This window comes from Phaethon lepturus, unplaced genomic scaffold (assembly GCF_000687285.1).
Source record: "Phaethon lepturus isolate BGI_N335 unplaced genomic scaffold, ASM68728v1 scaffold1726, whole genome shotgun sequence".
Taxonomy (NCBI): Eukaryota; Metazoa; Chordata; class Aves; order Phaethontiformes; family Phaethontidae; genus Phaethon; species Phaethon lepturus.
Window position 1 is genome coordinate 11,996 of NW_010543843.1, and position 25,012 is coordinate 37,007.

General features: G+C 38.7%; 1 protein-coding gene across 1 annotated transcript; it reads right to left on the bottom strand.

Moving 5' to 3' along the window:
• Window positions 1-1,551: 1,551 nt before the first annotated feature.
• On the bottom strand, window positions 1,552-24,302 carry WDSUB1 (WD repeat, sterile alpha motif and U-box domain containing 1). The gene is made up of 10 exons (XM_010288447.1): window positions 23,905-24,302; window positions 20,537-20,721; window positions 16,240-16,332; window positions 15,367-15,460; window positions 13,138-13,171; window positions 11,848-11,888; window positions 11,644-11,750; window positions 10,592-10,771; window positions 3,583-3,723; window positions 1,552-1,715 (listed from the first exon to the last, which is right to left on the bottom strand). The coding sequence occupies exons 1-10, from the start codon at window positions 24,300-24,302 to the stop codon at window positions 1,552-1,554; spliced, it is 1,437 nt and encodes a 478-aa protein (XP_010286749.1).
• Between the last annotated feature and the right edge of the window lie 710 nt (window positions 24,303-25,012).

Genomic DNA, 25,012 nt, shown 5'->3' on the forward strand with positions numbered 1-25,012 from the left:
ATCACAGGACAGTTACAGTAACTGGAATAGCAAATTTGTGTAGAAAGAGTCAAGTAGGATCATCAATCCACCAAACCAGGACCTCAAGCAGAGAACTCCTTTCTATTACACTTCACCATTAAATAAGACTTTCCTTTTACGTAGGGCTTTAATCTTGGCTTTTGGTTATATTACATCTCGCCCCTTACTTACACAATAATCGTGCCTCAATAATGCTTAAGTGCTTACTTCTCAGAACAGTGTTAAGAAAGATACCTGCTGCGTAATACTCAGATCTGTATATGTATGGGTTTTTTAAAATCAAAGATAGTATTTTATCACTTTTCTAGTGGGATTTAATTTGGGTTGCATGATGTACATTTAGGAAGCATAAATGATTTGTGTATGAGTAAGCTATAAGCGGCAATGTTTTGACATGTAAATACAACTATTTTTAGTAACTAGAAGAAATCAAGTAAAATAAACAGTGACATTTGCATGTGTATTGAAAGGCTTTGACCATATTGGTTATTGCACTGAAGAACACATTATTATGGCATATTAACAATAATCGCACTTTATGTAGTTTATCTAATCACCTTTGGGTGCTATCTGAAAAGCAAAATGATTTATTGTTTATTTGTGAAAAAGGTACAGCAATGAAATGTTTAGTAAGTGTTTTTATGGGAAACCCAGGGAATTGATGGAGTGGAGATGGAAGTTTGAGGAAGAGTGTATGTGTGTGCAGCAGCATGACAGGCTGAAGTTGTGAAGTTTTTCGGAGGTTTTATATCGGCAAGAACGTTCTGAAAATAGACGCGGGGACATTCCTATGAGTGCAATTAGGTTGGAGTGGTCAACTTTACATGGACGCTTTTCACGTCGTCTTTAAATGTACATTGTAAGCAGCCGTACCCATTTTTACAAATTCTTTTTGAGTTTGCATTGTTATGCTTTAGCTTATTTATTGTTTACTGTTTCTTTGATATTTCAAACAAGTCCTATGGTAATCTTGTCCTGTAGTTCTATTTTTGCACAGCTACTGTATTTTTTCCGTACAAAATAAAGATCATGCCTATACCTGCGGGCTGAGGTACAGTCACTGATGGTTACAGGAGAAACTCCCTCCCGGCTTTTCTAACTACCTGTTCAGTAACAGGGAACAGAGAAAGGTACATTTTTCTTTTTCAAATTAGAGAAAGAAATACAGATTATATACTTTGCTATTTCTTACCTGCTGGAACACTAACTTGGCAAAATCAAGATTCAAAACTCATAAATGTAGTGATAATTTTAAGAAAATTTTATTTGAAAAACTGTGGACCTGAACACCTCATTTCTTAAATACCGCAAAGCAGAATTACCAGTAACAAAGTTTTTCAGTAACTTGCTGGGAGCTTCCAACAGTGAAGATTTTCTTTCAAACAAAAACTTAAATGACAGCCACAGATCAGAACGGAAACGCAGTTTTTTCTTTTTGATTGATTGATTGTTTCGGATACAGTTACTTCCTTTAGCTACATACAATTTCGTGTCAATTAATTTTAATAAACAACTTTAAAACTAAGTGGTTTAACCGTATTTCTGCTGAGTCTCTAGCCAGCGACTGATAGCCATTTTTAGTGTCCTGTTTGGTGTAAGCATAAGCGAGTGGAGAGGAAGATTCGTCATGGGACTAGATCGTCTTTTATTGCTGAGCCAGTGTTCCATTGCTTCCTTCTCATAGGAATAGCCATCTACAAAGAAACCACCATCAGAGGCTTTTGTTACAGATGCTTGGTTACTTTACTGTTACGCTGTAAGGGTTTTAGCTATTTAAATTTAAAAGCAATGTAAGGTAATCGGTATTTCCCAAACAAGAAAACTGAGAAAGAGAAAAAAATTATGCTGTCTGTGAAAGCTTCACCATAAACTAACACATATTTGTTTCAAATCATATAGTTAAATGTATTACAACAAAACTTTATACAGCAGTATTAAGATAAAAGTTTGGTTCACCTTTTTAATTTGTACTGTACCTAGCAAACTAACTGCTACAAGCTGTCTTAGACAGCACTGCAAATTTACCAGCCCCTTACAGCTGCATCAGTTCACCGACGACTGACTCTGAAGCAGCATGTTGTTTGAAAAGATCTTGCAGCTGTGTCTGATGCCTTCCCCCAAAGCGCCAGGAGCGGCCACGGGCATGGGGGGACAACACAGGACACACAAAATTGCGATCTCTTTCTTTAGAAAAGGCTCCACTGAGGCAGGGCAGCAAGACATTTGCAGAACGAGCCTGCTTGTCTCTGAGGCGGCCACGGGCCGAAGCCATGTTCGTGCATGAATTTGTGACTAAGGTAAACAAGTGGTAAACAGCTCCAAATTACATAAAATCATGTGTTCATACCTACAGGAAGTTCAGTTCTGTAGTGCTGGGCTGTGAAGTAGCTACCTAGTGAATAAAGAAGTTTCCAAACACAAAAAATATACTTTCCTTCACCTATCTTGCCAGAAACCAACCTTTCTCCTGCTGCAATCGCTAACATTTCTGTTATTCATTAACTTCTATAAAAATAAAGCAGTATGAGGAACTCCCAGATACGCCCACCCTCTATTCTGAAAAGCAGAGGAATCCCATGTTTCAGGACAGCAGTGTAACACATGAATACTGAACGGCACACAGGTGATATTTATGTGTATATACACACTGTAATTGATCCCACACACACTGTAAACATTTTATTTTAAAAGGTCAACAGTTTCTCTTAAAAACACCTATTTGATTTTGTAATATACATGTTAATAGTGACTGGTAGTAACTTTCAGCTTTTCAACAAAACTATCCTGCTCTAAAACTATGTACCCTTATTTCAAAATTATATTAAAAAAAGGATATGCAAGGCTGCCCTCCTACTGCTATTGTTTAGAAGCTCAAGCCCTGTTAAGTGCAGTGCTTACCACTCCAGCAGTTAGCAGATGTTTTCATATTTTGAACATTTTAATTCTCAAAAGTCTGGCCTGATACCTCAAAACTGTATAAAGTTAGGCACTGTTTACAGAGCATCAAAAAAAATATACTGGTCTTTTGCTGGTCATATGCCCACTCTCCCTGCCCCCAAAATTATAACTGTGAAACACTAGTTCTTCGTAACATAACATCTCCTGGTCCTTGTGTATCTCTGTTCCAAGGTCTTGTTCAATCTAAACAAGTCTCATTCTGTACAAACTTTTTAGTGCCATATACCTGGTGTGCTAAGAGTAGTAGTGAGCCTGGGCTTTGTCCCCCCTGCCCCCTGTGTGCATAGTTCCATTTTGCACTTACCAAGGCAATTTTCTAATTAGGCTTGTAATTATATTTGCAAAGGCACATAAAGAAAGGAACGTTAAAAAAAAAAAAACACGCAGCCTCATCAGCAGAGCTGACACTAAGCAAATTGCTTGCTACAGCATATAGAGATATAATTTGGCAAATTAAACATTTACCACAGTTCTATTTTGTTGCAACAGCTATTTAGAATAGCTTGTCTTTCTACAACTGATAAGATATGCCCATGTCTGTGCTCCCACACCTATCTTTACCCTCAAGTCATTCATTTTAGTGAACGCCATTTAAAGACATACCTGCTGCAATGACAGGATCCTTCATAAGCTCCCTTGTTATAGGACATAAGAACTCGTCAGGGACAGTTACAGAAACAGAGATCATTCTCATCCTCAGTTCTTCAATTTTCTGGAGGACTTTACTGCGCAGGCCTAGAGACTCTGAAATTCATACATGAAGCGGACAACACGGACATGTAAGGCAAAGAGGTTAGGTCTCGCATTCGTTAGCAGCTGCGTTACAGGAGACACAGCTCCATCTCACCACCCCCACCTAATACAGAAAAACCTGCAGACCTCCCTGGCCCCCACTACAGGCAGCGCAACTGCAGCACGTCACTCCTGCTGGCCAACACTCACTCTGTGCAGTAATGCCAACCAACAGCAAAACAAACGCAAGCGCAACGTCGCTGCAAAGACGTGGCTACCTGGCAGAACAGCATTTTAGTTGACGCACAGCAGAATCACAGACACTGCTGCATGTGCAAAGCTAACTGTAGATAAAACCTTGAAACTGGACTATATAAATAACTGTACGAAGTTGTAAGAGCGCACAAGTACCATCGTCACCTCCAAACAGAAGGCTACCTACCACCAAAGCACCCGAGTGAGGACTCATCACCCTTGGACCAGGTTTTCCCTGCAGTTTGGCACAGGGTCATATTTATGTCACCATTATGGACATAAAATGCTGAATTTGTCACAGATCAGTAGGGAGGCATTCAGGTGTTGCTTAATCTCCCAAAAAGTCTCATTCCAATCAGGCTGAGCATACTTAACACAAGGACTCTGCTGTTGGTATAGCATTACACCAAACAGAAGGATGTGATATTTACTCTACTTCCAACCCTCTGTGGAACAGCTTAGTGGTTTTGCACTGCCCTTAGGCATGGGACAGTCTGGATTCCAGCGTGCCTTAGGCTGTGCAGCATCAAGTCCACCTTTCTCATTTCCCGAGTGTATGCATCAACCACTCTTCCAGTAGAATACTGCACCAAGCAGGACAGCAAAGTTCCCTGACACTGTAGCAGGCTCAGGAGACTCCATTAACGTGTTCTGGCCCCGTTCCTTACACTATTTGCACTGCGTAATTGGAGACAACCCACATAAACTAGAACTATTTGCTTAAGTCTAAGCTTACTAGCATATTTTTGATCTTCTACCTTTGAGCCATGTCTACACAACAGACATACAGTTAGACTCACGCACAGGTCCTAAGACTTTGCATCCAGACCTTGGGAGTTCCTGGGACTCTGTTACTGGAGATCCAGAACCACATTCCTACTTCATTTCTTGAATTCAGGCCACCATTAACACCTGCATTCACCTTCACTGTAAGCGGTAACGACTAGTGCCAATTTACAAAATAGAAGCATGCAGCACCAAGAATAAAACCGCGTGACAGTTGTAGGGGCTCCACTCCTTCGTTTGACTGACCCGTTTTTTAAAATGGTAAAAAGAAGTCCCTGGGAACTACCAACCAGTCAGCCCCACCTCTGTGCCTGGCAAGAACACGGAACAGCTCCTCCTGTAAGCTATGTCAAAGCATACGGGCGACAGGGAGCCAATGGCCGACATGGCTTCACAAAGGGCAAATCATGCCTGACTGATCTGGTGGCCTTTTATGACTGTGCTGGTAGATAAGGGAAGAACCTCTGATGTCATCTACCTGGACTTCTGTAAGGCCTTTAACATGGCACCACACAACATCCTTCTCTCTAACTTGGAGAGATACGGGCTCGATGGGTGGGCTGTGAGAAGGATAGGTGCTTGGCTGGCTGGCCGTGTCCCGAGACTTGCAGTCAGTGGCTCAAAGTCCCGATGCAAACCAGTGACAAGTGGTGTCCCTCAAGGGTCCCTACTGCGACCAGTACTATTTAGCGTCTTCATCAGTGACATAGGCAGTCACTTCTCTAAATGCCTGATGTGTTACAAAACACACTATTGGTGCAGGGATTAAAAAGGTAATTACAGAGTAAAAATCTGAATGCCACTAACATTACAGGGACTGACTGCTTTTTCACTGACTGCTGTGTCCTTCTGTCCATGCTAAATGTAAGGACATACCACTTCAGTAAAAGTGTAATTCACTGGATTTCCCTTAACCTTCACATCAGCTTTTGTCCCACAAGGTGATTTCCATCTCTCCAGCAGAGCTGGTTCTTGGCAGAAAAGAGAATCCCGTAAAAAAATAAAAATCCAGTGGTAGGATGCTAGGGGAAGAGGGGCCTGTTACTATGAGCAGTAAGAATCTTTGGTTTTAGTAAAGATTCAATTCATTTATTTCAGTTCAATTAAATATAATCAAACCCTTTTGCATAAAAATGACCTGTGGAGCCCGAGTGCCCGTATTTTGTCTGAGTCTATGAAAACTGCATCAGTTTTGCTTAGCTTTTTTTTAAAGGAAGAATACTGTGACCTGAGATTTGTGGGACTTACAAGCTCTTCTCTCTACAAGGTACATACTGTGGTAGAAGCTCTTTTTCTTGATGATGTAGGGCGCCACAAAAACCAGTTAACACATACTCCCCCATGAAGGACGACAAGGTTACGTAGGCATCCCAAAACTGACTTGAGTACTTACTATTACCTATTTAGTGAGAATATGCAATAGCTGTGAATCTGACAAAGGAGCCGTATCTGTGTTTGAGACAGCAGCCATTCTTTCCAACTCAATTGTGAGTAGAAGAGGAAAAAAGAAATCTGTCAGTGAGAAAAGTGATTTTATAGTTCTACAAACTGTCACACTCGAATTTTAACCTGTCAAGACTGGAAATGCATCCTAGGTATCAGTAATCTTCATCTGGCAGCAGCATAAAACATTCCTCCTCTTAAAAATTGTTTTATGTCAAAACTGCGGGTGTAATGTGTCACATTTTTTTCTTCCAATCTAGTAGTGGTAAATACTAGTTCCTACTCTGGTTAATTTTCCATCTTCGGTACAAAAATAAAAAGTTGAATAAAATACAACAGTCTTACAACCAACTGCTCACTCTGTCTGCAGACCGCCAAGCAGACTGGCCCTAACACACCAGTGCTGCCAGCTTTACTGTACAATCAGTCAGCCGCCTCACACAACGCGTGCAAAGGGATAAAACTCAGTCATGCTGATATGCAAGCCACTGTAATCGGCAACGGCAAAAGATGTGACAGAGTAAGAAAAATATATGCAAAAGAAAAAAATCAACCTACATTTCCTTAATAAGGATTATATAATGACATATGTAAAGATAAAGACAATGTAAGGACTGAAATAGAGTAAAAGTTCAGGCTTATTCTTAGGAAGAGTTTGCATGGCAATTTTGTAAAAATCTAAAAGATCAGGTTGGGATCACAAAAAATTAAGAATATAACCAAAGGAAAGAAAGGTAAAAAAGGAACCAAATAATTCTGTAGTTATAACTGGATTTTGAGGGCATCTTCTACAATCTTCATCACATGGGCCATTTTTCCTCAATTCCTCTCATGCAAACAGATTACAGATTATTGCATCCAGTTTGCACCTCAGTTAACTACCTCCTGAGTAAATCTCTTGTAAGTGATTAAAGAATTATCCATGACCCACCACCTTTCGAAAACTAGTTATAAAAGAACGCCTAAAATAAGATTTTTTTTATATATAGGCAAAGCACGTGCAATTTTCTGTTTCATCTATACTGAGCAATTCCCCCAAAGTTTACTCCTACTTCAGCGTGCATGTAAGGCATGGTGAATCACAAGCAAATCAAATTCTGCTCCAAAATGTTGTTTTCAAGCTCATTCTCAGCCCCAGAGCTTCTTGATAACAATGGAAACAGAACTCATACTTTTTGTATGTACCTAGTGTGAAACCTTAAAAGCAAGAGAGGAAGACAAACCCCCCCACATCTTTGATAGCACGTTGCTGATGAGGAGAAGACGGAGTCAGCCTGATCAGAGGCTGCCTCATTCAGTTTATGTGTATTCATCCTTGTTTTAAGTTATGTTCTAAGGATACCCTGCAGTAAGTGAGGAAAGAGTTGAACTGTCTTCAAGACAATCTGTTCTCTTTACGTACCTAACCTAAATTAGGACAGAGTCACATGAAAAGAAGCCGCACATTAATGTGCTGCAGAAGAAGGAAAAGTATTTGGAACGCTTCCAACTTCTTTACGATTTGTGATATTACAGTAGAAAATATTTTGTATGGCACTAACCCCTAAGCTGAAGGTGTGGTTTTCCAAAAATTAGACTTAGTCTCACCTCCTACTCACCCTCTCAAACAAACAGAAGTCAAGGATTCACCTTACATTAACACATTCAGTTAGCCTGATAGGAAGAAAAGAGTATGCGGGCATGGAACAACGTACCGTCACCTTGTATTCTGAATTGGAAGAGGATGCATATTGCTTTTTTTTTGACTCAACTGCATCACAGAATTGCAATGTTTGTGTCATTGTGTCTGTTAAGAATGAGAAATCCTGAACTTTGTTGAATGTACACAAGCTTTTCAGCTAGAATGTATATAATAGTTGCTTTACTTTTGCTCAACATCTTACAGAGTTTAATACAGTGTTATTTACATTACATGACAATTAGGTTGGGAAGAGGCTAGTTCCATTTGCATGGTAATGAAGCATTCTTCCAAAACCTGTCAAAAACAACTGAAGAAGCTAATGAAGTGTTATGTGAACCACTTGCTTCACTTTCTCTTAGATTAAATGCCTTCAAAGGCATGAGGATACCCTTTTTATTAAATGCAAATCAGAGCTGAAGCAAAGACTAACAGGACAAAAATTCAGCAGTTAATTAAAAAATAATACAAGAAAAAGCTTCTATCCTATCAATCATCAAGTAAAACGGTCTAAAAGCTCCCTCAGCAAAGACTGTAAAAAACCTCAAGAATTCTTCGGCAAGTTCTTATGGAACTGGTAAATGTTGCATTTTTAGAGCAAAGAAAACAGATTATCAAGGAGAGAAAGGACATGCTCATTCAAGTATTTGTATAGTGATAGACTCTTAAAATTTAGTTAAACTGGAATTTGAATAACACTGAAAAGCATGTAAGTTTTAGGCAGATAGTATTTTCCTATTTTGTAAATGCTTGAGCCATGGCAGATAGAGAGCAATTCTTCAAGTCAAATATACCAGGCCATAATTTCTATTCTGTGCCAATTACAGTTGTAGAATGATATACAGAAACAGAATCACAAGCATTTACCACTTCAGAACTGATTGATTTGAATGATTCTATTTGGCGACTTTGAGTACTGTATTTCATTATTTTCTTTTAAAAACAACTTTATTGTAACCATTAAAGTGGAACTCACTGCTTCATATTGCATATATGTTGGCTCATATTTGTGGAGTAGCTTATGTTTATGAAGACAGTGATTTCAGTTAGAGCTTTTTTAAAAATTTCTTATAGCTACCTGATACCGTGAAAATCCGACTCCTTATCCTATAATCTTATGATGCGTGTTAAAGTAACTACTGAAGAAGAAGCATGGCAGAAGAACAAAGTCTTGAGAACAGAGACTGAGCAATAAGCATTTTACCTGGTAATGGGAAAGAACATACTGAAGCTACTTCAGCTCATATGTACAATCAATCCTTACTGCATCCTTTTATAGCAAATGAAAGAGCCAGAAAGCAACAGCTTCCCGTAATTAGTCTGTATTCTACATGTGCTCTGTCTAAAGCCACATCCACTCAGGCATCTTATACCTTGCCTTACAACGGGCTCTTACAACTCGGACTTTATTTTCTTATTTGAGTTTGAAATTGTCCTTGATAGCATCATTACAAATCTATCAGGCAACAGATGCTTTTGCTGATTTTCTTCCCCATAGAGAAGGCTATATTCAGCAGGTCAGTTCTCATCATTGGTCAACTGCATTCCATTCTCCCGTAACTTTCTAGTCAGCATTATTCGCTTAGCCCCAGATGGTCATTGCTGCAACAGAGTTTTAGGCTACTCCAACGTTAAAGAAAATGTGTGCAGAAACTGATGAAGCCAAGTGCCTTTTGTGGATGACAAATTCTGGCAGATTCCCAGCATCTCTGTTGATCTCTAGAATTCAACAAAGCGAGTTGATACACAGAGGTAGTACGATCCGATACAGACCAATACCCTCCACACAGACACACGAGAACCAAAAAAGGAAGGGAGCAGTCTTCCTACAATGAAGAATACTAACTTATAAAAACGAAAATGTACGTTTAAAAAGGTTGCTTAACTCATTCAGCCTCTTGCTATACTTGATCTCACTTTGGCAAACATACCAGCACCTAATTTACACCAAAACTAGCCATCAAAATGAACAGACAGCTTGTATTCAGAAAGTTCCAGTGTAGCTCACCATCGTTAAGTTTCTTATTTCAGAATTACCGCTGTGGAATCATTACTAATATGGCACTTCCTTGTGATTCCTTCTAAAATGTAATCACAGTTTTGCAATAAAGTGACAGGACAATGTATTAACTAGGACATCTGATGAATTATAAAGCGTCTGAGCACAAGCAAGCTTCGCGTGATCTTTACTAAATGTCAACATCAAATGCTTCATCTCCAAAGTAAGTAAAAACTAAAACATGCCTTGTGTCTTTCTATTATGGTAATAGTGAAGAATTTCACTGCTAAATTCAAGGTAGTTGACCACACAGTATTATAAACATGGTCCTTTTGCAGACCAATAGGAAAAACTATGGAGTACCCTATTCACCAAAGTCAGAATCATTAAGTATATACAAAAGCTGAAATTCCTTTTCCACAGCTTAATGATACAAGACCTAAAAAGGAAATTAGAAACAAAAGCAGGTAAGACCACTTAACATGGCATTGTTGGTGGAAGCGCATTTTATGTCTCTAGGTATAAGCAAACACAAACAAACAAACAAAGAGTACTGAGAATAATGTGACATTAGGGGGTTTTATCAGCCCTGGTAATGAAATAAAAATGCATTTCAGGGAAAAAAAAACATCCACGTATGGAACTCCTAACTCACTTTCATTCCAACATTTCACGTGTAGTCTAAAGTTTAAACACTATTTGGATTTCTATACTCTTACCAATTTTTAATTCATTAGCCAGACTTTCTTTAGTAAGATTCAGTAGTTCCTTGCCATCAATGTTATTCATTTTGAAAAGCCCAACAAAGTCTGCTAAGTCTTGTGCACAAAGCCAGGCTGAAACATCGTCCTCTGACCAGTCCTCAACAGCCACCCGAGATTCATTTTCTACAGTACTTCCTTTGGAAAGGGAAGATAAAGGACAGTTAAAACCAAAACAAACACACACCACCCCTCAGCCCCCCCAAAACTAACAATGAAGAAACCCCAGTTCTAAGAACAATGGCAGGAATTTCTCAGTACTATACATTCCCCAACACCTAATGAAAGAAATGCTCATTTGACATGACTTCGGTGGGGGGCAGTAACTTGGGTTTGTCTTTTATCTATCGATTTTCAAAGCTTAGAGGAATTTATTCCCTCAGATGCCTACACTTCTGTCAAACATGAACTGAACTAAAAACCAGAAAAGTGTCAGCAGACACTGAAACCAAGTTTCACACCTCTGTAGAAAAGCAAACCGAAGTCCAGACTTACTCTTGTGCTTTGAGCAAAGATCTATATACCTTTGTTTCACATACTTTAGGTGCTGATAAATTTCTAAATTAATTATCCTGGTTTTTTTACCTATAACAACTGGTAAGCTGTATTTCGTGTTGACAATTGTGCTTGCAATTAGCGTATTTTCTGTCTACCTTATCGCCAATGATACCTGTCCAAAAAGTCTTTCAGCGCTCTGGGAATCATACTCATCTCTTAAATGCTGTCCAGAGAGTAAGAAATTAATGGCGAATATCAGAAAAGAAGATATAGCAGACTAATAACATTAAAATACTTCTAATATATTTTTTCTTTAAAAAACAAAAAGAGAATACCTCTGTAGGACATTAATAAGATCAATTCAGAAAAAAAGATAAATAACATGCACATAATCCTGAGGATACAAACTAACTGCATGTAAGAAAAAGCGCGTTTTTTGCATCTTCAGAAAGTGTTCCACAATATTGTGCTTTAAATTTAAAGAACAGATTACAATTACTTCACACACTAACCTGCACAGGATTGCTTAAGCTCAAAGTGCCATATGTTCACAGTTTTATCCATCGAACCTGTGGCAAGTAAGGGCCTATATGGTGCAAAAGCACAAGTTGTAACATGTCTACAAATAAAAATAGATGTGTGAAAATTCACAAGAAAAGGATTTAATTTAATTTCTTTCTTAGCAGTAAAACAGAATACTCGTACTGAATTCTCACCTGGTATGCTGAGACAAAGTATGAAGGGTATTGCCAGTACTCTGTAAAAGAATATTTGTGCTTTTAAAACTTAAAAGAATAAAAAGAATCTTCTTTTGCTTGTATACTTTCTCTCAAAATAAGGAATAATATTGCTTCTTGGAAGACAGCAGAAGTTACCTTCAGACAAGTTCTACAACCTTGCAAGAGCCAGCCAGCTGGCCGTCCCGTTCCCTGGAACGCGGCTCCCGGCGGCCAGCCAGCACGGAGCTTCGGGCACTGCAGTGCCAGAAGCACCAGCTCAATTAGGTACATCCGCACTGGCTGGCTGCTCGTGAGGATAGAAACAATTCTTCTACAAATCTAGGATTAGAAGTGACCAGAAGTGAACAGGTAACTGAAATTCAAGTAGACTTCACACTACAATGCTTCAGGTGGGCCAGTCATTAATCACACTTGTGCTTCTCCTATTTGGCCACTAGATGCTACTAAAAACCAGATTCCTCAATTTCCAGTTTTAACTTACGATTCGAAAGATTTTCCTTCTAATAAGAGATACTATTTCTTTGACAGGTACAGACAGGGTGGAAAGATGAAGAGGAAAGTTAGTCTGAATCACTAATTGATTGGCCAGCACTCCAGTTTCTTGAGCTGTCCATCATGGAGAAGCTTAAAATTGGTTCATCCTTCATCTTCAGCAAAATTAGTATTATGTTTAACGCTACAAAGTATTGAAGGTAAATACCACTTACAGATGAACCACGAAGGATGTAGTAATGGTATTATAGCAAATGCCTAAACAATATGTTTTAAAGAAAAGATGTTGTATTTAACATAAAAATTTCCTTGAATTCTTTATTATGCTTCTATTTTATGCTTTTAGTGTAATTAACTACAGAATTTCTATGGTCACCATTCCTGATTTTACATCAAAAGCTACAGTCCTTCTTGCTTTGGAAACTAAGATAAATTTAGGGTAACAAAAAATCCTTCTACTTCAATACAAAGATAACATGTAAGTATGGAATTCATTTAATACTACTAGTCTCTAATAATGATACTCTAGTGTAGAGAAATCAAGTAACAAACTCCTCAAAGAAATGTAACTAAAAAGTGAGAAAGACTGATCAATTCTCAAGGGACATTTTTCCTCAAACCCCACACCCCCCCCCCCCCCCGGACAGTAAATATTTTGGGTTTATATAGTTCCTATTCTTTAATATTTCTTTACACTGATAAGACACTGCAGAAACAGCAGTGGTATTTAAAGGCAACAATCCAATGAATGATCTTGCACTATGCTATACTTACAGTTTCATATATTATGACACACTTGTCCACAGACCTTTTAAAAAAACCAACAGTGACATTAAAATGATGCAGACAGGAAAAAGGAAACTATTTTAATTAAGGAAGAAAAAAACCCTCTTTCCACAAACAAAATAAGAGCAAACAGATTTCTTAACACCACTTTATGAAAAGCTTAGGTATCTAATTCCCCTCCACCCATGCCCACCTTAAAACACCACCACTGATCAGCTGTACCTCCAGCGTGATATAAAAAACAGTAGTTAAATGTGAAAACTCTGCACTTTCATGAGAATTTCTGACGTAGAAGATTTGCACAGTGCTTACGCAAATGGCCCCCACTCCCACTGCTCCCCACTGTCTGTACGATACCTACTTTATGTCTTGGCAAGCACTACCTGTAAAGCAGATGCACAGAATGTGGCTACCCATGATCTACTCTCAGCACTTCTGTTTATTTTTGAAACCTTTTCATTTGCAAAGCAAGCTAGAGGATGTAGTGCAATGCAATGCAATACATAAAATATAGTGGTGAAATGCAATCAATACATAAAATATCTCATGAAATACAAACTGCACAGTTATTTACCATGACAGCAGCATTTCGTGACAGACTTTATGGGACAGACATTTCACTTACGACAATGTAAGTGAAAAACAATAATCCGTATGTCTAATGGAAAATAAAATAACTCTAGATCACAAACATTCATAATGATCTTCAAATCCTGAAGAAGACTCCCTTAAAAAGAATACAAAGCAAAACATCAAAGCAAGCTATTGTCTCCTGGGGTTTGTATAGTTTTAAGTTTATTTGCTGGCTATTGTTAGTCTTCTCTTTTTCCTTTGCAAGACATGAGTTTTTCCATTTAATTTTAGAATATCTTTGCAAAAAAGACAATTAAAATTTAGGAGTCGAATCATTTTATTTGTTATTTCGAGTTGTCTCTTATCTTAGAAGTGATTAAGCACTTTTCATGAGAAGTGCAGAATAAAAGCATACAGTCATTAATATTCATTAAAACATGAATTATTATCTCTACCTTACTTATAATCTCCTGTTTCAATAGCTTGATCCCTGAGGAAAGCCACTAGCAACCAGCTGCCCGTTTATCTTTCTGCTGCTGATCACCAACAACCATTTGAGCCCGACAGTCCCATCATTTTTCCACACAACTTACTGCCACTTTTCCGACCTGTATGTCCCCGCTGTGGCTGTAAGACTACGCTGGGAGCCTTGCTAACGCTGAGGTGTAAAACGCACGCTGCTTCCCCTTCCTCCGCCAGCCAGCTGCTCATCACCGAAGGCAGCCGGGGTGGTCAGGCTCAGCTGGCCCCTGCTCAATTCCTCCTGCTTTCCCCGAACACGCTGTGCTTGGAAACGGCTCCCAAGCCCACTGGAAGGATTCGCTCCATAACCTCCCCAGAGGCTGGAGTTACGCTGACCGGCCCGTAGCTCCCTGGATCCTCTGCCGTGCCCCGCTTGGATGCAAGTGCGACATTTGCATCTTTCCACTCATCAGGTATCTTCCCATCACCTCCACCCTCTTTCAAACGTAACAGAGTGGCCTTGCAATGACACTGGCATCTCCCTTATCAACCTCTAACAAAGGCTGATAATAATATCGCCCTCTAACTAACGGTTCATGATTAATTTGGGTCTTAGCCAGTATTCTGTACAGGGCTGACATCAAAAACACAGGTCTACAGTTATCTCAGTCATGCACATTTATGGAAAAAAGGCTTATGTTGCCGTACTCTGGGTGTGGATCAGTGAAGAAATTTTTAATTTCAACCAAATCTATCAAAGACAAAAATCTCGAGATACTTAACTTTCTAAAAAGCTCCTGAAAGTGTGTGAGTGACAAGGAAATCCTAAATGGTGCGCCAAAGAGATGGTAAGATTGCAATGTAGATCTGTATTTTTAACAGATGCTAGAGTATCCATATGAAAGGCCACATAAATGTCCCAAAACCAGGAAATCATGACTCTCGCTACAATACTCAAGAGAAGAGAGCTTGCAACATCCCAGATTTCAAATTCAATCATTGACAAGACACAGAACAATTGGAAAGACATTTCAATAGTCCTGGAGGCCACAGAACTGTTCCTTAATTACTGGAAATATATTTTGAAATCTCCAACTCTTTTGAACTTCGTTTTACAATACTGCAGCATGAACCTGGACAGCCATCTGCATGAAATTTAAACAAGTAAAAGATACTGCTTACCCTGAAACTAACATCTGCCCATCATAAGAAAACGCACAAGCCAGAACTGGGGCAGAATGTCCACTCAATGTGCATTTATGTTTTAATTCAACACCTAAAAATACAAAAATTAAATTATTACATATAGGCATATTTGAGAAGGTGTAAGACAAGCTGCTTTTAGAAGCGTAAAGCTGCACCAAAGATCTGACTCTGTGACATTCTGTCTACAAAAAAGGGGATAAAAGATCACAGAGACAACTCAATTTTAACATCTCTGACTTTCTCACTTTGTAGTCTTAGCATGTGTATCTGTACACACAATATTCATCCTTAACAGACATCTATATAAAAGAGATTACAAAAAAATATCCACTGAGGATGTTTCTGGCCATCTGCCTAGTCTCTACATAGCAGTCACACATCTACATTGCAGTTTCAGCAGAGGCCAACACTCATAATTTCTCCAGTTCTTGTTCAACAGCCAAGATGTACTGAAAGATGAAAGGAAACCTCTCCCTGGCCTGGTAGATTAAGAGGTTTCAACCTATCAACCTGTTCAAATGCCAGAGTAGAAACGTTACTGGTTACCAAAACATTAAAATGCTAATTAAACTCAAATGCTTATCATAACATTAAGTTTGAGGGAATTGGAATAATTTTTTTAAAAATCTTTTACAATTATTGATAAATAGATCACTAAATAAAATGTACAGAGCCCAATGTCACAAAGTGCTGCATGCCTTAGCTGCTTTCCTGCTAAACAATTAAAACTTTCAACTTGTGGTTAGTTTGGCTGTGAATCCATGACAGCAGTATCAATTTGATCTTAGATGTAAATTGTCACTAAAGACTTAAGACATTGGAGTATGAAAAAAACATCACTATACACACCTAAGAAATCTGTATACAGAATAAGCCAGAGTTTGATCCGATTATCTTGACCACAAGATGCCATCTGGAAGTATCTGAATCCATGTTCACCATCTGATAAATTCAAATATATTAATGGGAATCAGAAGCACTGAAAATAACAGCATATCAGTAAACTACATCATCATTCTTACACTGGAATTCGGTAAATTTCCTTAATCTCAGTAATATTTTTAAAAAGTGTTAATAAAAATAACTGAGAAGTTCTAAAGTGATTTAGAAGTAAAACATAGGTATCACTATTATATTGCTTCCTGAACAAGTAAATAAAGACCAGAACTGGGCTCATATTTTAAGTTTTCTTGATGGTAAATGTTCGATTCCTCTAACCACTGAGTGCAACAATATAGTCTTTTAACCTAAATTATATGGTTATATCCATTTCTTCTACAGTGTAGTAGTTCTCAAACATAACCACATACACATGTACAGAATTTGAGAGCATCTGACAGGCTATTTTAATAATTTTAAATGTTCGACTCTTAATTTTTATAAACTACCTGATGTTTCATGACTGCAGTCCAGCCAACCACTTGAGAAATACTGCATTAAAGACGAAATACAAAAGTAATCGTTTCATAGCTTCCCCCTCTTTATTCAGTGTTTCTGAATGATCATGTTCCATTCTAAATGTGTTGTTTCAGCCCATTATCAATTTTTTTCTTTTATTCTTATGCCCTGTGCCAAATTATTTCTGCTCTTCTACTCCACTGAGCTGGCATACCAGCCTGACACAAGTCACCGTAACAATCCTTCAGTGGCATTACCTCTGCCACTACCAAGTCTTAAAATTCCTCCAAGCATCACTAGGATTAAGGCTGCAACTCAGAAAATTGTAACGGACATTTTAAGGGCTCATCTTCCCAGCTCTGTAGTTACCAGAAATGTCAAAATATTTACTGTCAAGTGTCTTACAAAATAACCCCAGAGATTTTATCTCCATTTTTCCACCACATGAAGCGTATTTTAATTTCATACAGTTATCACAATAAAATCCTAGTACACATAGAGCTGTTTGTTCACAGGAAAAATCAGAGCTACTGTAACTGTGGCAAATCTTAGGACTTACCTCAAATCTGTTAAACTTTAAAGGATCAAAGCGCACCATTTTTGCTAGGATTTCACAGTGTAAGATTTGGGTCTTACAGAGAGATGAGTAGCACACATTAGCTATGATGTTGTAAAAACACATGTTTCTTGGTAACTAAGAACATGTTACTTGGAAGCTTGGTCTGGATGAGAATTCTGACACTATGCACAGACTTTGACACTTCTACGTGTGATCAACTTGTTAATGGGGTATTAGAGTGTTGTACATGCAGTGCTCTTTGGGAAAACTTGGAGGAGGACTACGCTGTCTTACACTGAGGTTCACTAGAAAAATTTAGCAAGATCTGCCAATTTTTTACTGCTATCGCTAGGTAATTTCACTGAAGTTTACTTATTCAGGAGAAGGGCAGCGATGAAACTTTGCATTTGGATGGGAAAGCCCGCACAGCATTAGAACTTCTCTAGATCTGACGAGCTTCTATGCAACTGTGCCTGAATCCACTTCAAAGATAGGAGAATCATCTGTAACTAATAGTTTAAAGCACAAAGAAGCAATCAGAAACTCTGGTTCTAATGTTGCTCTGAATTAAGCAAGTAAAGAGAGTCTAAAACCACCTTTAATTGTAGTGGATAAGCACTACTTGTATGGATTTTGAAATGTGTTAAATCTGCCAATAATCCCAGAAGTTTTCACCAATCCTCGGTGATTAAACCAGCAACACACAAAAAGGGAAAATATTGACTTTCAGTAACATATCGCTTAAATAAAATTAAGAATGATCATAAATCAGCTAAAAAAATTCAGAGTGTAGGAAATACTTGCTTTCTTGACTATTTCTCTCTATCTTCGAAGAAGGCTGAAGGCTTGGTAACATACTTTTTTAAACCTAGAAAATAATCTCAACAGGAAATGGAGTGATGAAAATTACACTCTCATCTGTTTCAGCTTCAACGTGTTCCTTTGCCCTGAGATGCAAGTCTTAGCTCACAATTGAGTTTTTTGGGTAGTATTTTCACCAAGAAAGATCTAGAGGTGTTATTTAAAGATTAATCCTCTTTCTATTGCGAGAGATTAATTCAATGCTGTCCCTACACCTTTCGGTAGACACACCTTTGACTGATTTGGTATTGTCAGTCACTAATGCTCTGTTACTGAAGTATATGCTCACACCCACGTCCTCAGCTTTCTCCTGCTTCTGTCCTGCTTTTTTCCCCCACTTCTCCTGCTTTCTTCCTGCTCTGTACCACCCTCATTACCTTTGAAAGAGCAGCTCATCTGTACTCTGAAAACAGAAGCCTACACATCTTTACGGAGACTACTTTGTCTCCATAGTAGATCTGGAAAGCACAGGAGTATACCTACAAGGTTGTTAAAGGGAAGCTACAGCATTACTTCCTAAATCTGAAAATGAGGCTTCTGCCCAATTTCCAAACCTCCATCAAAAGCAGATGACTACATGATTTTCTAACTCTTTATTAAATACTTTTACTTGACAAAAGTTTATACAAATTAACCGTCCAGCTTTTCAGACTCTTCTAAATACTTCAGAATTCCCAATATTTGGTTGTTTGGCTATGACGCTTCCCTGTACTGCGATTAACTTTTACCAGGATATTTCAAACAAAAGTTCTTCTTGTTTGTGCAAATGTTTCTTCCCACTATACAAGCTATGTAAGCTTAGACATGCAACCCTTCAGTATTCCACACAATTATACAAAATGTCTCTGTTGCGACATGATTTTACTGGTTTTGGCTGGGAGAGTAGCTCCTGTGGTTCTGTATTTTGGATTTGTGATCAGAAGAGTGTTGGTAACACAGGGATGCGTCAGCCACCGCTGAGCGCTGCTCGCGCGGCCTCGAGGCCATCTCTGCCCTTCACCCTGCCCCGCCAGCGAGCAGGCTGGGGTGCATGAGAAGCTGGGAGGGGACCCAGCCGGCACGGGACAGCTGCCCCGACTGCCCAAAGGGTCATCCCATACCGTACGGCATCGCGCTCCACAACAGAAGCCGGGGAAGATGGGAGGACGTTTGGAGCCATGGCATTTGCCTTCCCAAGCCACGGTTACGGGTGGTGGAGCCCTGCTTTCCTGGAAATGGCTGAACACCTGCCTGCCCACGGGCAGTGGAGAATGGATTACTTTCTTTCGCCTTGCTTGCACGTGCTCTATTAAACTGCCTTTATCTCAAGCCACGAGTTTTCACACTTCTACCCTTTGACTTTCTCCCCATCCCGCTGGAAGGGAGTGAGCGAGCGGCTGCGTGGGGCTGAGCTGCCCAGCAGGGTTAAACCACAACAATAATTGTAAAAGCCTGTACCCACAAATCCAAAGCTTTCCCTGAGACAGCTGGAAATTTAAATATGCAATTTTCAGTATACATGTTTTTGCATATAGAGAAATCTAGGTTCTAATCACTTTAGTTCCACAGAAAACCTTTACAAATGTGAAATGAATGAAAACTGAACATAATATGCAATGCAGCCCTACACTATGCATGCCTTATGTTTTTGATCTCAATACCCAAATATATAAAAATCAGAATTCATTCTCAAATGAAAAAAAATGAGTTCTCGACCATCACAACTGTGAAGAAGCACATAATGACAAAATTGAAATGCCACTCATATGGCGAGGTCAGCTAAAACAACTGTAAGACATTTGAACAGCACCACATCTTAGTGGGACGCATGAGATTCTGGGCTCACTGCTCCCACAAATTCCTCCGAGAAAGTCAGGTGCAGGAGAACAGTCTATCTATCCACACCCCACAGCTCAAGCATGCAGCTTATTAGGTTTACAGTTCTCTGCACTGCTTTAATCCAGTCCAGCTGCTTGGGGAAACAAAACATGAAAGAGTAAAGTGGGACTCGTACTCAAGCACTGACGGGCTAACTCCCTTGTCAGCCCCAGGAGACAGGATTCACTTACAGATGCTGCCCAAACATTTTCCAAAAATTGACAGCATAATTAGCTACTGAAAGCTACCACAAGCATGCTAATCACCTTGTTTGTTAACCTAGTACACTCCTTGTCATCAACCAAACCACAACTTTTACTTAAGGATATTCAGAATATTCTAAAACATCAGCTCTTCCCAATGACATTTTATCTTGCGCACTGATGGCAAAAAGAATATGAAAACAGGAGTTAGTGAAAAATAAAATAACTCTTTTTCTGTGTTTCTCCCCTGACAAGTCAAGTAACTAACCAGAAATCGGCTGTGAAGAAATATCACAGCAGGTAACGCCAAGATCATGTGCTTTTTCATTATACAGACATCTCATTTTATCATCCCAAATGGTTAAATCACCACACGATGATCCAGTGACAAAGAAATTTCCATTAGGAGAAAATGCACAGGCCACCAGAGAACCATCTTTTACACTCCCAGATCTGAAAAGCAAAAGTACACGGGATTTGAATTTAGAATACATCACGTTGTAAAAAAACAACAGAAGGGAGCAAAACTCACACTAACTGTGGAAAGAGATGCAAAATAAGCATAGCTGCAGGAACCAGGACCTGCTCGTTGGCTGCGGGAGGAAAAATACAAGATGGCACCCCAAGGCAATAATTGCAGCTGAGTGATAACATAATTTTCAAACTAAAGACAATCTGCATGGACTTACCATTTGAAAGGCACAATGCACTGTCAAAATTCTATGGCAGGATAAATTTTAGAAGTAAAAAATAAATACACAACTATCATAACACAGATTTACATGTACAAAAACATGGGAAAAAAAGACTCCCACAATTCCTCTGTTCTGTTTTCAAAGACAGAACAGAACACCTACTAACCCATATGATAAGCTGTAGCTGAGTGGAATATTTGGTGATTTACGATACGGGGTTAATCATATGCAAGAGAACGCAATGTGAAAAAAATGTTTTCTATATTTTAACTAAGTCAGCCAAAGCACTTTGTAAAACTGATCTTAAAAGAAAATTCATAGCAGATATGGAAGTGTGGTCAATCCTCGGGAAGGAAGTGGGGGTCAACCTAACAACCTTTGGGTTATCTGTCAGTAACCTAAACTCAACTGAAAGTGTCTCTTAATAGACACTAGATCAGCGTGCATAGTTGAATCTTGAAATGCAGTAAAACAAAAAATCACAGCTGTAAGCAACAGTCATACAGCAAGAAACGTCAGTCTCATTTACTCTCTCATTATATTTTGTAGAACAAGCTTCTCATCCTCTTTTGCTGATAGAAATTTTATTTACTGCCAGAGGTGTCAAACTTAATGCCATAGAAGACAAGTCAATAAACTTTCCTGAGAGTTTCTCTAATCAGGCCCAAGACCTTCAAAAAAGCATTGACTCCATTAATTCTTTCATTAAGAATACTACCAAACACACTACAGTGCTTCCTGGTTTTATACGTACGATTCTTTTTCCTTAGTGCAGCTTTTAAAACTTTCCTTCTTTCACACAAAAAGCTGCAGAACCTGCTCTGAAAACCTAACAGTAAAATAAGCGGTACTGTACATGTTCAGAGGATGCATTTAAGACTTTCAAGCCAGATTATCAGTATCGTGACTGCTGAACAGGAAATAGAGAGCACTTCAAGAAATGCACATAAATTAACTTGCTTTCATGTTGTTCACATCCATCACAGAGATGATTTAAACAGCCATCTTACTTCCCAATTTGGACAGTCAATTACAACACCTGAGCTGATACAGAGTAGCTGGATACCTTTGGTGTAATTACCATCCAATTAGTCAAGTGACGTAACAGTGTGGTAAAAGCTGTCCTCTTTTTTAGCATCAGCACAATCAACTGTTGCAAAAGAAACAGAGGACCACAGACTGACATTAGGTGGTTAACTAAAATCCTCTGACATAATTTTTAAGTACCTTGATGATTTCTAAGTAATACCGATTTCAGCTTTAAGAAAACAGGACAGGTGCACTTCTCTATCTGCAATTACAAATAACAATAATAATTTTAAAAATTCATCAGCTGAAAAAATATATACCCATACATCCCAAAATACATACAATTAAAGTTAAGCTGACTACTGTTGGCATGTTAACACTTTGAAGTGAACTTTTAAAAGTGAAACGAAGGGGACGGGATCGGAATGCTCAGGTTCTTTCTTGTTTCTTTACAATACTCTACCAAAGTAATTTCTGCTTAAAACAACAACAGTTTCTACATAGTCATTAAACATCCACTGTTCAACTAGGAGGAAATTAAGGATGTAGGTCTAAAACATGTATTACTGCATATATTAATAGCATATACTTGTAAGAAATGACTTTTTAGTATTTGGTTTTTTCCCTGTGAATAACAAGTATTCTGAATAAAAAAAGAACCTCTTCACTAGTAATACCTCAAAATAGAAAACCCCTTACTCTTCAGAATACTAATGACTGAAATGCCTGATTTTTCTTAAAGAAAAAACTAAGAAACAATATGTAATCAATACCTCTATGCTCTGAAAACAAAACAACCGTTTCAGTGTTTCTGTATGCATTACAAACAACAAGGTGGCAAAAATCTATTAGAATTCTGTTTATGGACAGGTTTCCAGATACACATGATATCAGATAACCATAATCAATCATTTTGAAAAATTTTACAGTTCTTATCTAAGTCACTGCTGTGGAAGGCAAAGGTAGGAAGGCCACAGAAGAAGCAGTAACATGCTTGACAGGGGATTACCAAAACTCAGCAAGTCTGGCTTTCAGAAGTGGCTGCTCCCTCATCCTGAGTGAAATACCTCATCAGTTCCCTCAAATTCTTCTTTCCTAACTTTACAGATGTTGTGTAATTGCTGCTCTAAAACTTAAATAAGTACAGATTACAACAACTGGCCTGAAGACTTTGCTGAAATACAGAAATGTAGAGGAGGACTTTAAAGATCACCCTAAGGTTCACGCCTTTAACTCTGCAACATCACTAAAAATGCTCATCTGCTTTGTTTCAAATACCTATTGGAAACCCACGTGAAATGTTGACTGTCATACTTAACTCACTCGGCTCCAATAGTCCTTTCTGTTACCATTATCTCTTAAACTCTATGGTTTCAGGATCTGTCAACAGTTTCCAGACTCTTTTGATTGCTGGATTACTATCAAGCTTCTAAGACCTTTCTGAACTCCACATAGCCTTGTAATTAAATACTTAATTAAAAAACACTATGTATAATGCAATATAAGGCACACAGCACAGTCAGGCTCCACTAACTAACTGTATATTACGTATCATAGTTTGTTGACCCACTGTTTAGAAACCAGAAGCACGCAGTACGCAATGCATCCCGATTTCATGTTAAATCAATGAAAACGCTTCCATGAAATTAAAAAAAACCCCATGATTTAGATGAAAGGTCACAGTAAAAATCAAAGCTTCTTGAATTTGCATTGTTTAACTGAACGAAAAAAAAAAAAAAGACAAGACTCAGCACTTCTCCCTCTCTTATAGATTATTTTTTTGGTCTTCTAAATCCTATTCCTGTTTCTTCACGGTATCAATCAGCGGTGTAAGTCTGCAAGTCTTGTACACAGTACAGCATACTACTTAAATTATACCCTTGTCATTGTAAACAAAGTATTTGGCACTCACCTGTACAGTTTCAATGACTGCACGTTCCAAAGAACTACACTCCCATCCGCCGCCCCTGACAGCAGGTATGTGGACTCAGGAGAAAATCGGCAGACTCTAACAGGACTGCCGCTGGGCTGCTCTAGCACTGCCAGCAGCCGGCCGTCGCGAGCGTCCCAAACCACGGTAGTGCCATCTGTTGAACACGAAGCTAAAACGTGTCCTGATGGAGAGAAGCAGCAGCAGTGGACGGCATACGTGTGACCTTTTAAAGGTGAGTACGGAAGCTCAGTAAAGTTGTTTAAAGAATAAACGCGAATTGTTTTGTCCAAGGAACAAGTAGCCAAGCACGACGATGAGAAGGCACAGTAGTTGACATCATCACTATGATCTGCTAAAGTGCGAATTAATGTCGCCATTTTACGTACTTTCAACAAAAGTATCTGAAAAAAAGTTTAACAGTTAGACTTATTTCTTCTATTTCATAAATGAAACATACTACCTTAACAAGGCACGTTCTCCAGGAAAAAAACCAACAAATGAATTTGCAGAAGCTGATTTTTCACCTAAGCACTGTTTTATCTTCAACTTAAATCAGAGATTAATCACAGTAATGAGGTGAGGGGTTTATGACTTGTTTAGAATTAACATATCTAAACTTCTAATGTCAGCTTGCAATTTTGCAGTACAACACACAAGATTACATAGTAGCTACTTGGTCTCAGAGCAGTGGCAAAACAAGTTATTCTAGTTATTTAATTTATGCTAAGAAGTTCACTGTTCAAATTTGTGATTACTTGCATCTACACTAGACACAGTGTAGTAAATGGGCACAGTAGAAGACAGTCCAAGCATTAACTGGGGTTGCACCAGGAATACAGAATCATAGAATTATAGAACGGTTTGGGTTTAAGGGACCTTTAGAGATCATCTAGTCCAACCCCCCTGCCATGGCCAGGTACCTCTTCCACTAGATCAGATTGCTCAAAGCCCTGTTCAATACTCCAGGGACGGGGCATCCCCAACTTCTCTGTTCCGGTGTCTCACCACCCTCGTAGGAAAGTTGTTCTTCCTCAGAGTCAATCTAAACCTAGCCTCTTCCAGTTTGAAACTGTTTCCCCTTGTCTTG

Coding starts and splice junctions, on each gene's coding strand:
- WDSUB1 (XM_010288447.1), bottom strand. CDS start 24,302: ATGGCGACATTAATTCGCACTTTAGCAGATCATAGTGATGATGTCAAC. Junction 16,333..20,536: donor TTCTTCACAGCCGATTTCTG/GTTAGTTACTTG, acceptor TGAATTTATCAG/ATGGTGAACATGGATTCAGA. Junction 1,716..3,582: donor GGATCCTGTCATTGCAGCAG/GTATGTCTTTAA, acceptor GTTTCTTTGTAG/ATGGCTATTCCTATGAGAAG.